Here is a 12,192-nt window from a genome sequence, read left to right on the forward strand (position 1 = left end):
GTGGCCGAGCGCCGCCGGCTCTCATTGGCGGCGCCGCAGGCGCGGTCCCGCTTTCACCGCGCTCTCATTGGTCGGCCCGAGGGCGGGGGCGGGGACTCGGCGCGGCGACCTTCGCGCGGGTGGCGCGGGGTCGGCGCGTGCCGAGGGGGAGTGACGCGGCGGCACGTGACGTAGGTGGCAGCGGGATCCCCCTGTGCCCCCCCCCGGGATCGGGGAATCCCCTGTGGGTCCCCCGGGTCTGGGGCTGAGCGGGATCGGGGGGGGAGAGATCGCTTGGGATCGGGGGGGTCCCCGGGATCAGGACTGTGTGGGATCGGGGTGGGGAATCCCCCAGGTTTGGGGCTGTGTGGGATCAGAGGAGGGGAGGGATCCCCCAGGACTGGGTTTGTGCAGGATCAGGGGGATCCCTGGGATCGGGGCGGTGCAGGATCACAGGGATTCCCCCAGGGTCCGGGCTGTGTGGGAGCAGGTGATCTGCTCCCACCTCTCCCCTGGATCTGTGCCACGCTGGGATCCATTCCCTGCCCGGGGGGCATGTGTGTTTGTGCTGCCATACTGGGGATCTGGTCTGTGCTGGGATCTGCCCCCGCCGCCCCACAGGGATCCACCCTCCCAATCTGTCCTATGCTGGGATCTGCCCCCCCCCCGGAATCTACTCTGCCTCCACCCGGGCCCCTGGATCTCCCCTCCTGCACCAGGATCTGTCCCTCCCCCCTCGCCTCGAGGGCCTGTGCAGGATGCGGCCTCTCCTCACCCCACTGCAGGGTGTCAGCCCCCCGCCATGCCAGAGGGATCCAGCCCCAGCCAAAGGGGGTCCCCAGCACCCCAGGGTGGGAGTCACGGCTGGTGCTGGGATCCATTCCAGGCAGGATCCCGAGGATGTGGTCCCCGGTGCCCACAGGTGACAGATGCGCCTGCTGGGGGCCATGCGGCTGGTGCGGTTCCGGGGGGCTGGGGGGGCCGAGCCCCGGCTGGGGCTGGAGGAGGCGGCCGGGGGGAACGTGGTGGACCTGAGCGCGGCAGAGCCGGCGCTGCCCCGCTCCATGCGTGCCTTCCTGGAGAGCGGCCAGAGCGGGCTGGCTGCCGCCCAAAGGTGGGTGCCCCTCACGCCCGCCGGCATCACCCTCGCCGCCGCCGGATCTGGCCCCGGTGCTGAGACCCGTTGGCCCCGCAGGGCACTGGAGTCCGGCCAGCACCGGCTGCCGAGGGAGACGGTGCGGCTCCTGGCGCCCGTCGGGGACCCGGAGAAGGTGATCTGCGTGGGGCTCAACTACCGCGACCACTGCCTGGAGCAGAACGTCAAGATCCCCACGGAGCCCATCATCTTCAACAAGTTCCCCAGCACCATCATCGGACCCTTCGATGACATCGTGCACCCAGAGGAGAGCAGCGTGAGCACCCCGGGGACCCCCACCCTGCCACCGTCTCCCCGCCTCCATGGGGTACGGTCCCTCCGAGCCCCCCCAGCAGCCCATTTTCTCCTCCTGCAGGAGGTGGACTGGGAGGTAGAGCTGGCCGCCGTCATCGGGAAGAAGGGGCGGCACATCGAGGTAACCCCCGCCCCGTCCCCCTCCTCGGTTCGGTGGGGTCTGTGCGTGTCCCCCCACCCCAGCTGTCACCCCACCCCAGGAGTCATCGGCCCTGGACCACGTCGTGGGCTTCACGGTGGCCAACGACGTCAGTGCCCGGGACTGGCAGATGAAGAACGGGAGGCAGTGGCTGCTGGCAAAAACCTTCGACACCTTCTGTCCCCTGGGGCCGGCCCTTGTCACCAAGGAGGCGGTGGCAGGTGAGGACAGGACAGGGACAGGCTGGAGGCTCCTTCCTGGCTAACACAGGAGGCGGCGGGTGCCGAGTTTGCCCCAAAGCATCCATGTTTTTCCTAAGAGGGGGCGTGCACAGTGGCAGGGGTCCCACAGCGCCGTGCCCCTACCCCCCACCTCCGTGTGACGCGTCCCCTCCGTCCCCACAGACGTCCACAACCTGAGCATCCGCTGCAGCGTCAACGGGCAGCTGATGCAGGACAGCAGCACCAGCCAGCTCATCTTCCGCCTGCCCAAACTCATCGCCTGGATCTCCCGGTAGGCACGGAGTGGGGGGGCCGGCGGCACCAGAGGAAGGAGGGGGCCACGGCTGACGGCTCCTGTCCCCTCCGTCCCCCGCCCCAGGTTCGTCACTCTGGTCCCCGGGGACATCTTGCTGACGGGAACCCCTCCTGGTGTGGGGGCTTTTCAGAAGCCACCCGTGTTTCTTAAGGTGAGTGGAAGCGGGGTGGGGGGCTCAAAATAGGGCTGGGGTGGCAAAACGGGGACATAAGGGACCCCCCTTGCTGGGGACAAGGCAAGCGGGGGGCTGCCAGCATCTCCCCGCCCCTCGCAGAGAGGAGACGAGGTGCAGTGCGAGATCGAGGAGCTGGGCACCATCTGCAACAAGGTGGTGTGAAGAGGGAGACGCCAAATCTCGCCCCGAGTCAGCTGCCTTGCCCCCCTCCCTCTGCGGCATTCAATAAATCCACGAGCGGCATTCAGTAAATCCACGAGAGGGGTCGGGTACCTGCTCCCAGGTTTATTGGCACAGCGGCGGCCGTGCCGGCGGCTATGGCTGGGTGAACTGCTGGATGAAGGCTTCCAGCTTTCCCCGGCTCACGCTGGAGTGGAAAGGCTGGGCGAGGTGGAGCAGGGGTCCGGCGGGGCTCCGCACCTCCTCCAGCACCTGGGGAGGGAGAGGAGTGTCACTGGTGGGGGGCAAGCTCAAGGTCGGGGGGGGCTGGCGGAGCCCGGCCATGCTTACCCCCAACTCCTTGAAGGTCTGCAGAGAGCTGAGGGCCAGACTCCTGTTCGGGTACTCTGGAGGGAGAGAAATCCCCGAGGGAGCACCCGCATCCCACCCTGCAGGCAGCCATAGCCTGGCTTTGGGGGGGGGGGGGGGGGGGGGATGCTGACCCCAAAGCAAGAGGGACGCCCCGTTTGTCCCCCACCCTGACTCACCAAAACTGTCCTCCTCGGCCAGGAATTGCAGCAGTGCCTCCACGTAGGCTGCCTCTGGAGTTGGGGGGAGAGAAGGCGGGGGTCAAATCCCACCGTCCCCAGCTCCCGGGGGGCACAGCCCCTCTCCGGTCTCGGTGCAGAGCCAGGACGGCAAGGGAGCTTTGGCTGTGCCTCAGTTTCCCCAAAAGCCAAGCCAAGGGGGGCTAGTGTGTTTGGAGAAGCGGTTGCCCACCCGGGGGGGGGTCCTACCGGGCTGGGGCCAGCTGGGTCGGTCCAGAAAAGCCACGGCTCTGGTGTAGGTCCTCAGCACGGGGCTCAGGAGCCGGCAGAGGAAGAGGAGGAAGCCGGGCGAGCCCTGGGGCTCGCTGAGCTGGAGGCGGGGGAAGCCGGAGTTTGCCGAGACCATCCTCACCCTGCCACGGAGGCAGCCGGGGCGCATCGGGGGACACCCCGAGTACCTTGAAGCAGCGCTTGGGGACCTCGTCCTCGCCGTCGCTGTCGCTGTCGGTGAAGTCCATCCCGGCCCAGGGCCGTCCCTTGCAGAAGGGCCGCGGGGCCAAGTCGCAGACCCAGCGCTCGCTCTCCGGCTGCGGGGACAAGCCGGCCGCCGCACCACCTTTAACGCCACCCCACCGGCATCCCGTCCCCCCACAGGGACCCCGCTCCCTCGTCGCCTTCCCAGCCAGGACCCGAGGGTGCGGTAAGGGCTGAGCCCCCCCATCCCCAGCGCGGGGAGGGGATCCCGGGGCAGGGGGCACCCACCCACCTCTTCAGCCTCCAGCAGCCCACACAGGAGGAGCTTGTCCACGATGTCCCGGCTCCGGCAGTCGAGGGGCTGGCAGGGCTGGGGGAGAGGAGGAAAGGGGCTGGCCGGCAGCCGGACTCCCCGCAGCCACGCAGGCAGCGGTGACGGGCCACTTCCACGCGATGGCAGTGCCACCCCACGCCGCCAGCCCCTACCTGGAGCCCCAGCAGGTTTGGGGGCAGCAGCTGGAGCAGCTCCAGGGTCTTGCGGTGGAGCTCGTCCTGGCTGAGCACGATGCCGGAGGGTCTGTCGGTTGCCCCCAGGAAGGGCAGCATCTCCATCAGCAAGGCACGGATGGCGCAGGCTGCCGGGAAAGCCGTGTCACCGATTCCCCCGGCGTCACTGATCCCCGGTGTCGCCGATCCCCCAAACCTTCCTCCGCACCTCCCACCGCCTCGCTGGCGAAGACGGGCAGGATGGCAGCGCTGCGGTGGCCCAGCTCCCTCAGGGCCTCCGCCGAGACCTCGGGGACCACCAGGACATCGCCGATGGGGGAGAGGTGGTAGAGGGTGAGACGGGCTCTGAGCAGGGTGAGGCTGTGCTGCACCAGGGCACGGAGCTGCCCCGAGAAGCCCACATCGTGCTGGCGCAGCAGGATCTCCTCCAGCAGCCAGGCGAAGTCCAGCATCAGCCGGGAGAGGAAGACGCCCTGGAGGAAGAGGAGGAGAAGCTGCCCCCCCCACTGCATGGCAGGGGGGGGCTCCAGAAATCTTGCTCCAAAAGACAAGAAACCCGGACACCTCCTTGTCTCTCACCTCCCGGTGCTTGTGCAGCAGCAGCGCGGACGTGATCCCCACAGCCATGACGGCGGAGCAGGCAACGCCGTCTGCAAGGGAGGGAGAGGGGCTTGTTAGCTCCCTGGAGATTAGCCCCCCTCCCCAAACCCAAGGGGAAGAGAAGGCAGCGGTGGTGACATCCCAAGGGATGTCACCCAACGGATGCTGGGGTGCTTTGCCAGCTCCCCGTTGTTTACGCTCTCCATTTCCAGTCGGGGAACATGCACTGCCAGGCAGCCATCACGCCACCGGCTGCATCACCGCAGCACACCAAAATAACCGGTAACGGCACAGCCGCCTCCGCGCCGGTGGGAGCGGGGAGATGCCGTCACAAGGGGTGACCCCGGCAGGACCGGGCAAGTGCGGCTGACCCGCAGCCCTGCACGGACCCGCAGATGGCTGGAGGACGGACTCCCGCCTGCCAAAACAGATCCCTCACCGCTCAGGGAGTGCAGGCCCAGCTTGGTCACCAACGTTTCCTCGTCTGCCTCCAAGCTGGCAACCGTTGCAGGGCCGGGACCCCAAATCCCTGCCTTCTTGCCATCCAGCTGGCTGGGGCTGGAAAAAACGGGGCAAGAGGGGTGAGAAAGCGGGGCTGGGAGCAGACGTTGGAGGTGAGATGCTGCCCCAAGGCTCCTGCCTACCCCACGCCGAGGATGGTGGGCAGCAGCAGCTCCTCCAACGGCTTCCCCGTGCAGCTCTGCCTGACGAGGTTTTTGGCCACAAACTCCTGGGAACGAGGACAAACGAGCCTGTCGGTGCTCGCCAGCCCTCAGCACCAACAAGCCGACTTGATCCCTCGGGTCCCCAGGGCCCCAGCAAGCCCCCAACTTCCCTAGAGATGGGTTTGCCAGATCCCCTGGAGCACACCAGATCCCCCCAGCCACCCCAAACCCCTCCGTCCAACCCGCAGAGGCTTGCGCAGCCGCCAACATCACAGCAATAAACCCTCCAGGGCCGGGATGGATCCAGGCAGGAGCTGGAAACCCCGCTGCCGTACCTGTAAGGAGAAGGGCTGGGCGAAGTCCACCCGGACGCAGCCGAGGTTTCGGCGTACGGCCCAGCACGCTGCCCAGAGGCAAGCGCCGAGGCCGAAGGGCCGAGCACCGTGCTGGGAGGAGAGGGAACCAAAGTGTTAACGGGGTGACGGAGGCGGGCACCGCTCCCCGGGGACGCAGCCGGCGATTTGGGTGCTGCGCCCACACCGGCAAGACCTCTCACCGCTCCTTCCCGGTGCAAACCGCCAGGGACCACGTCGTAGGAGATGCCCGTGGGGACCAGGAGGACGTCGGGGACGGCACCGTCCCGCACGGCTCGGTACACCAGGGCCAGCCACTCGCGGGCAGGGGCAGAGAGGCACAGGGCGACGGGGGGCTCTTCCAGGAAGATGAGCAGGGGCTGTTGGCTCCTCAGCACCTCCTCGACGTACTGGTGGGGAAGACGGGGTGAGGCTGGGGGGTACCGGCGGCACCACAGGGACGCAGGGGAGCTGCCCGCATCCATCGGATGGCCCAAAAGTCTCAGCCAGCCCGTAGTTGAGACATCCCTAGACGCCTTCACCGAGCACTTTTGAAGCTCGGGGGGATGTTTCATCACTCCCAGCACCCCGGGAAAGCCAGGACTGGACCTACCGCAGCCAGGACAGCCCCCGGGAGCCCTTCATCCTGGTCGCTTGGCGTCTGCCCTGTCCTCGAAGGCAGGAAAATCCCTCCCAGGCGGCCGAGTAGGGCTCTGCAGGGGAAAGAGGACACCACGGGCGCCCACCTTGCATGGGGCCATGTCCCCCCCATTCCCCACCTCGGCTTTGCAAGTGCAATTCCCTCCTCCCTATCCAAAGACCTGGCCGCTTGCCGGGCTCGAGCGGGCATCTGCCGTGCCTTACCGGAGGCGAGGGCTGCAGACCTGGCTGCCCACCGTCACCCTGGGCACCCCCAGCCCCTGGGAGAAGAGGACGAAGGACAGGAGCAGCCCATCCAGCTGGGATTTGTGCGTCGAGAGGAAAACCAGCGGCACGCCGGACTGCAAGGAATGCGGCCAGGGCTCAGCGCCCGGTGTGCCGGCAGCAAGGCGCGGGGCTGAGAGCGACTCGCTGGGCTCCCTACCGTCCTGGCGGCCCTCAGCACCATCTCCAGCTGCCCTTGGTGGAGCTGCACGTTGAGGAAGAGGCGATTCAGGAGCTTGAGCAGAGCCCAGTTACACAGCCTGCAAGAAAACAAGCAAGTGAGCAACCTCATGGGGGCCGTGGCTGACCCCAACCCCCCCCACAGACCTCATCCAGGCCACCCTTCCCTGCCTCAGTTTCCCCACCTGGGCAGCAAAGGGGGCTGCGTGAGACAGCTGGACTCGAAATCTCACTTCTCAGCACCCGTAAAGCAAATAAAGAGCTTTATTATAAATTAAGTTAAAACATTAAAGGCTGGATGTGACAAGACCACCTCCTTCTCCCCCCAGCAACAAAAGCTGAAGTCAATTACCCCTCCATCTCCCCGTCCTCCCGCATGCTGTTTACAGGAAGGATCCGAACGCTTTTATCCCCTGGGTAATTTCTTCCCTTTAAATACTTCAGGCTGCTCAGAGGGTTCTTTTATTACAGCTCAATCAGACAAGCAATTAGGCTACAATGCAACCTCTAATTGCCAATTTCTCAATGACAGGAGGAAAAAAAAAAGAGAAGAGGGTAGAGAGAGAGAGAGAGAAAGGAAAAGTTCCCTTTTGCTTTGCTTTGACTCCCATCCTCCCAGCGGTTTTGGTTTTTTTTCCTCCCTCCCTTCTCCACTCCGGCATCAGATTCCAGTTCCCTGCAAGGAATTGGGGGAAATATCCCCAGGGAGCTGCACGGGACCCCAAGGGCTGCCTGCCCTGCCAGCGTCACCCTGGGCTCTCTGCACCCACATCCCCCAAAGGATCCACGTGCATCCCCCAAAGGATCCCAGCATATCCCCCAAAGGTTGGCTCGCAGGCACGAGGCTCGGAGCCACCACTCAAAGCCCATTCGAAGAGGCTTAATGCACAAATTAAGAGCGTGAGAGACCTGGAGTGGAGGACAGGGACCGGGAATGCCCCAGCCAGGAACTGGGATCCCCCCAGGAGGAGGCGGGAGATGCCCGTGAAGGGGGATCCGCACCCACAACCTTCCCCGGAGAGGAAGCGCAGACCTCAGCATGAGAAGGGAGAGCGGGGCCTGGATTTCAGCCAGGATCTTGAGTATTTTCTCCTTCCACCGCCGGTGGGATTCGCCATCCCCTCTCGAGCCACGGGACCAGCCGGTAGCGACATCCCGTACCCTGCGAAGGGGATGGAGAGGGTGTGGGAAGCACAAGGCAGAGCGAGGGGCTAAAAAGCATTCTGCTTTACAGTAATTACAATGTACTGGCTGCCAGCCTCCTGCTGTGTAATTAGTGATGACAACCAGTTAGGTGACAGTTGCCTGACAAGGCCATGTCACCCCAGACGCCACGTGCTCAGGACAGGGTGAGACCGGGAGAGCCTCAGTGGCATCCTAGGGCAGAGCCCGGAGACAGGAGAGCCGGTTCCCCGCCGAACCGGGGCATGGGCTCCTTTTGGGGAGTGCTGAGCCTGGGGAGAGCAACTGCAAAGCCCCTTCCTCGGGGTGAACTTGTGGGGAGGGTGCAGCAGCGAAGAGGAACCGGCGCATTTCTTTCCGCCAGGAGCGGATGAGCACATCCCTCGCTTTGGCAACCGAATGGAATCCCGCAGGACTAGGGGATGATGCTGCAGGACCCAGGTCCTGCGAGGGGTGAAGGCGACCCCGGAGGGCCCCTCCGGCTGCTCCCACCTACCTCTTACTGCGGCAGATCCTCGCCGGGAGGTCTCCAGGGGTGTCAGCAGGAACTTTCCAGTTCCAGACAGCAAGGAAACCACAGATCCGTCGGACCAGCCAGCCCCGGTACCTGGGCAGGGAGGCAGAGAGTGACGTCCCAGTGGTTAGAGGCTTTTGCAGGGTGCTCAGCCTCCCTCAAACTGGCTGTTTGCAAGAATCTGAGATTTTTCTCCCCATTTTACAGCTGGGAAAATGGAGGCACCAGCAGAGTGATGCTCCTGGCTACCCAAGTCCTCACAGCATCGCTCCTCGCGCAGGAAGGAAACCTGCAATTGCTAGAAACATGCAGGGGATGCTGCAGAGGTCCCAAATCAGGGACTTTTCCAAATCTGCCCCCAAACCAGAGCTAGGCAGCATCTGAAAGGGACCTAAGTGAGGTTTTAAATATCGCAGAGCGTGCGGCAACTCAGCGAAAGGGCTGCAGGTGGCCGGAGAGGGACACAGGAACTTCAGACCTTCGTCTTTCCGCTCGTGATCTCAGCCACCCATCACTGGGCTCTTTTTAGCCATCCCTCAACTCCTGAGTCGCTGCGAGCGGAGATGAATTATTCAAAGAGTTTGAAAGCTGGAGCTGGGATATTTCAAGCTGAATGGAATATAATGACCCGATTTGGAAAAATACAGCGCAAAATTGCTAAGCCACCGGGGACTGCTCTGAAAGGGGAGAGGAACCGAAGGAGTCCAGCACCTCCGGAACAAAAAATATCAAGCATTTGGCAAGGAAACGGCTCCTGGGCTCCACATCAGCTCCCGGGCCGGTGGAAAAGGCTGGTTGACACCAGCTGGAGGTCTGGAGTTAGGGCCCATGGGGAGGAGGAAGAGCAGGAGGGGTTGGGGAAGAAGCCATTTCGCCTCTCCCCAGGGGCTGGGAGCCAGGCTTGCTCCAAGTGCTGCGTGCGTGAGCTTGTCCTTGTGCCGGAGCCAGAGAGGAGAACGAAAACACCCCCAGCCCCCCCGCCAACTTCTTCCCAACAGCATCAAGATACCAAGTTTTGTTTAAAAAAAGAAACAACCCCAAATCCTCGACTCTGTGGCTGACTTTTCCTCCCAGCCCGAGTGTGACAGTAGCCAGAGGAACAGACCAAGCCCTCTCCCCTCTGCTGTTATTAACGCTCTGCACTTGGAGATGCAGCTTTCAGCCTTTCAAAATATAATTAACGTAACTCCTTTTTGGACTAATTAGGGAACAAGGTTGATGGAGAGGCATCCCCACACTCCTGCGCAGGAGGTCAAGGGATTTCCATGGGGATTTGGACAAAACCTGGGAAAAAAAGCAGTTTGCCCAGTGTTCCCCGGCACAGAGCTTGTCCCATCCTCACCGTGTGTCCTCCTCCGTCACCCGGATGGCGTCGCGGAAGCCGAGAGAGGAGAGCTGCTTGTGGTAGAAGCCATCCTGGAAGGAGAAAGCGGGGTCAGCTCTTACAGCAGCAGCGGGTCTGCCTTTGAAGGAGGACAGCTCGGAGAAGTGGGGAGGTTTTGGCTGCGCCTGCCCCACTCCAGCCCCCAGCCCTCTCCCCCGGGGCACACGAGACCCTTCGGATGGGGCTTGTCCTCTTCACCAGCATCCTGGGACCCCAAACCCTCTTCCCAGCCAGCTCTAGGAAGCCCAGAGCTTCCAGAGCCACGCTCTTACCCAGCTCTTCGGGGTGCAGGTCTGGCAGCAATGCCCTGAGAACGGACGGTATTTGCCCAGAAAAGGGATGAAAATTTCCAGTTTCTGCCCCGAATCGCACACCCAGGTTTTCATCTGAGGAGGGAAAAGAAAGACGGGGGGAGGGAGGGAGGACACAAACCCTGCTTACCCTGGGAATACCAAATGTTGGTGAATTCTCCCCAAAACACACTCGCACTGCGGGGAGAAGTCCTGTTACTGGGCTTACTGGGGAGAAATAAAGCAAATTTATCTGGGATCGAAGGGCCAACCACAAAGGGGAGACTCAAGCTGGTTCCCCCCCACCAAGGGCTCGCTGCCCTCCTCCCCAGCCGAGGAGTCACCTACTTTTCTCTGTCACCGGAGGATCCGGTGGGATCAGCACCCCGGGGGGGCTCGGGCAGAGGGTTCTGCGCAGGGATAAGCCCTCGGAGACGTGTCCGGCACCGGCCCACGGAGCTCAGCTGGGGAGATATGGCAAGAGGGGGTCAGTGAGAGGTGGGGGGGCACACAGGGAGACCCCAGATCCCTCATCCCCATCCTGCCTGCAGCGACCAAGGCCAGCAGCGAGCAGGAGACCCTTCCACCGCCATAACCAGAGCCATGGGGCAACGGGACGACGCAGGATGGGACCTGCAGGGTGCTGGAGGGTGGGAAGGCGCCGAGCCCCTCTCACCACTTCAGGCCTTTGCAGGGAAGGGAAGGGATCTGCTCCTTGGTGGGGAAATGGATGGTTTATAGCACAAAAAGAGAGGGGGGAAAAAAAAAAAAAAACAACCCAGCAACCAATGCGCCAAAAGCCCTCGGGAAAAGAATTTATTCTTCGTAAACGAGCTTCGGTGCGGCTACAATTGACTTTTCCCTCCCACACCCTCCTTCCCCCGGCAAGGAGATGCCAATCTGTACCCAAAAAACCCGCAGCGCCCATGCAGCCTGCCCCAAAACGCCAAGATCCCAACCCCCAGCCAGCCTCAGCCCCCCCAAATCAGGCTGGGGGCACTCGGTGTTGCCCACCGGTGCTGGGAGAGGGGATGCTTGTATGAGAGACACCCCCCCCCAGCAAGGTATCGGGGGCTTTTAAATCACGCCTGCCCCCTCCCTCTGTTTTGTAGTAGAGTTTTAAGGAATTTTATTCCCCCCAAAAAAGAGAGGAGGGAGGAAAACAGAAACAATTTGGTTTTAAAATGTGGCTGGGGAGGGTAACGAAGAGCGAGGTTGGAGGGAAGGAAACCCCAGCAAGGTCTGGGACCCGCCTGGAAACCCCCCCAGCGTGAAGCTGGGACTGGATTTACCAGGGGGTGTTCGTGGGGCGTGGGGGGAATGGGGTCACCCCCCCTCGTTTGGGGCTCAGGGCGTCCCCTCAGTGCCTGTCCTCGTCCCCAGGGAGTCACATACCTCTGAGACAGGCTGTCACGGGGGGGGAGACAGCGGTGGCAGCCCCCAGCCTGGGGTCAGGGTGGGGGTATGTCCCCAAACCGAGGGAGAAGAGGTGCTGGGATGCTTGAGGGTCGTGGAAAAAAAGAAGACAGAAATGGGCAGAAAGTGTTATTTTGGAAGGTTTCCGTCACTCGGAGGGGGCTGCTGGCAGAGGACACCCCCACGGGCCCCACTTGTCCTACAGGGCTTTGGGGGGGGGCATAACACACCCCACACACCCTATAGGGCCTGGGGGGGGGGGTAACACACCCTATAGGGCCTGCGGGGGGGAGTGTAACATGCCCTATAGGGCCTGGGGGGGGTCACATGCCCTATAGGACATGGCGGGGGGAATAACACGCCCTATAGGACTTGGGGGGGGTAACCCGCCCTATAGGACATGGGGGGGTAACCTGCCCTATAGGACATGGGGGGGGGGTAACCCGCCCCACATGCTGTATAAGGCCTTGGGGGGGTAGCACCCCCCCCTCCGCCCCGTAGCGCCTGGGGGGTAACTAACACCCGCCAGCCCCCCCAGGCCCCCCCCAGCTCTCACCCGCCGCAGGCCCGGCCGCTGCCGCTCCGCACCCGGAGGAGCCCGGCCCTGGGGGGCGGCACCGGCCCGGACCCCCCCGGCCTGGCCCCCCCCCGGGGACCTTTGTCCTCCCTGGGGACTTGGCCCCCCCTCGGTCCCCACCCCCGACACCCCCAGGGAC

General features: G+C 63.6%; 2 protein-coding genes across 3 annotated transcripts; one reads left to right on the forward strand and one right to left on the reverse strand.

The window, feature by feature from the left end:
* Window positions 1-307: 307 nt before the first annotated feature.
* On the forward strand, window positions 308-2,552 carry LOC128149943 (fumarylacetoacetate hydrolase domain-containing protein 2-like). The gene is made up of 7 exons (XM_052805561.1): window positions 308-1,093; window positions 1,175-1,391; window positions 1,491-1,550; window positions 1,630-1,789; window positions 1,973-2,081; window positions 2,169-2,256; window positions 2,380-2,552. Exons 1-7 carry the CDS (start codon window positions 909-911, stop codon window positions 2,440-2,442), a joined length of 882 nt encoding a protein of 293 aa, XP_052661521.1. The 5' UTR covers window positions 308-908; the 3' UTR covers window positions 2,443-2,552.
* On the reverse strand, window positions 2,546-10,524 carry GPAT2 (glycerol-3-phosphate acyltransferase 2, mitochondrial). 2 transcript variants are annotated; one of them, XM_052805530.1, is made up of 21 exons: window positions 10,409-10,524; window positions 10,043-10,156; window positions 9,729-9,802; window positions 8,369-8,479; window positions 7,724-7,852; window positions 6,671-6,770; window positions 6,451-6,587; window positions 6,200-6,299; window positions 5,790-5,996; window positions 5,569-5,679; window positions 5,213-5,298; window positions 5,008-5,126; window positions 4,548-4,618; window positions 4,177-4,441; window positions 3,948-4,096; window positions 3,754-3,831; window positions 3,446-3,574; window positions 3,237-3,357; window positions 2,988-3,041; window positions 2,791-2,846; window positions 2,546-2,712 (listed from the first exon to the last, which is right to left on the reverse strand). In XM_052805530.1, the coding sequence occupies exons 2-21, from the start codon at window positions 10,154-10,156 to the stop codon at window positions 2,596-2,598; spliced, it is 2,328 nt and encodes a 775-aa protein (XP_052661490.1). In that variant the 5' UTR covers window positions 10,409-10,524; the 3' UTR covers window positions 2,546-2,595. The 2 variants fall into 2 exon arrangements, with proteins under 2 accessions (XP_052661490.1, XP_052661491.1); XM_052805531.1 differs by lacking the exons at window positions 7,724-7,852; window positions 8,369-8,479; window positions 9,729-9,802; window positions 10,043-10,156; window positions 10,409-10,524 and adding an exon at window positions 7,043-7,091.
* Between the last annotated feature and the right edge of the window lie 1,668 nt (window positions 10,525-12,192).

This window comes from Harpia harpyja, chromosome 13, assembly GCF_026419915.1.
Source record: "Harpia harpyja isolate bHarHar1 chromosome 13, bHarHar1 primary haplotype, whole genome shotgun sequence".
In the NCBI taxonomy this organism is placed as follows: domain Eukaryota; kingdom Metazoa; phylum Chordata; class Aves; order Accipitriformes; family Accipitridae; genus Harpia; species Harpia harpyja.

Coding starts and splice junctions, on each gene's coding strand:
- LOC128149943 (XM_052805561.1), top strand. CDS start 909: ATGCGCCTGCTGGGGGCCATGCGGCTGGTGCGGTTCCGGGGGGCTGGG. Junction 1,392..1,490: donor TGCACCCAGAGGAGAGCAGC/GTGAGCACCCCG, acceptor CTCCTCCTGCAG/GAGGTGGACTGGGAGGTAGA. Junction 1,790..1,972: donor CACCAAGGAGGCGGTGGCAG/GTGAGGACAGGA, acceptor CCGTCCCCACAG/ACGTCCACAACCTGAGCATC.
- GPAT2 (XM_052805530.1), bottom strand. CDS start 10,156: ATGAAAACCTGGGTGTGCGATTCGGGGCAGAAACTGGAAATTTTCATC. Junction 3,575..3,753: donor GGCTGCTGGAGGCTGAAGAG/GTGGGTGGGTGC, acceptor TTGTCCCCGCAG/CCGGAGAGCGAGCGCTGGGT. Junction 2,847..2,987: donor GGCCGAGGAGGACAGTTTTG/GTGAGTCAGGGT, acceptor CTCTCCCTCCAG/AGTACCCGAACAGGAGTCTG.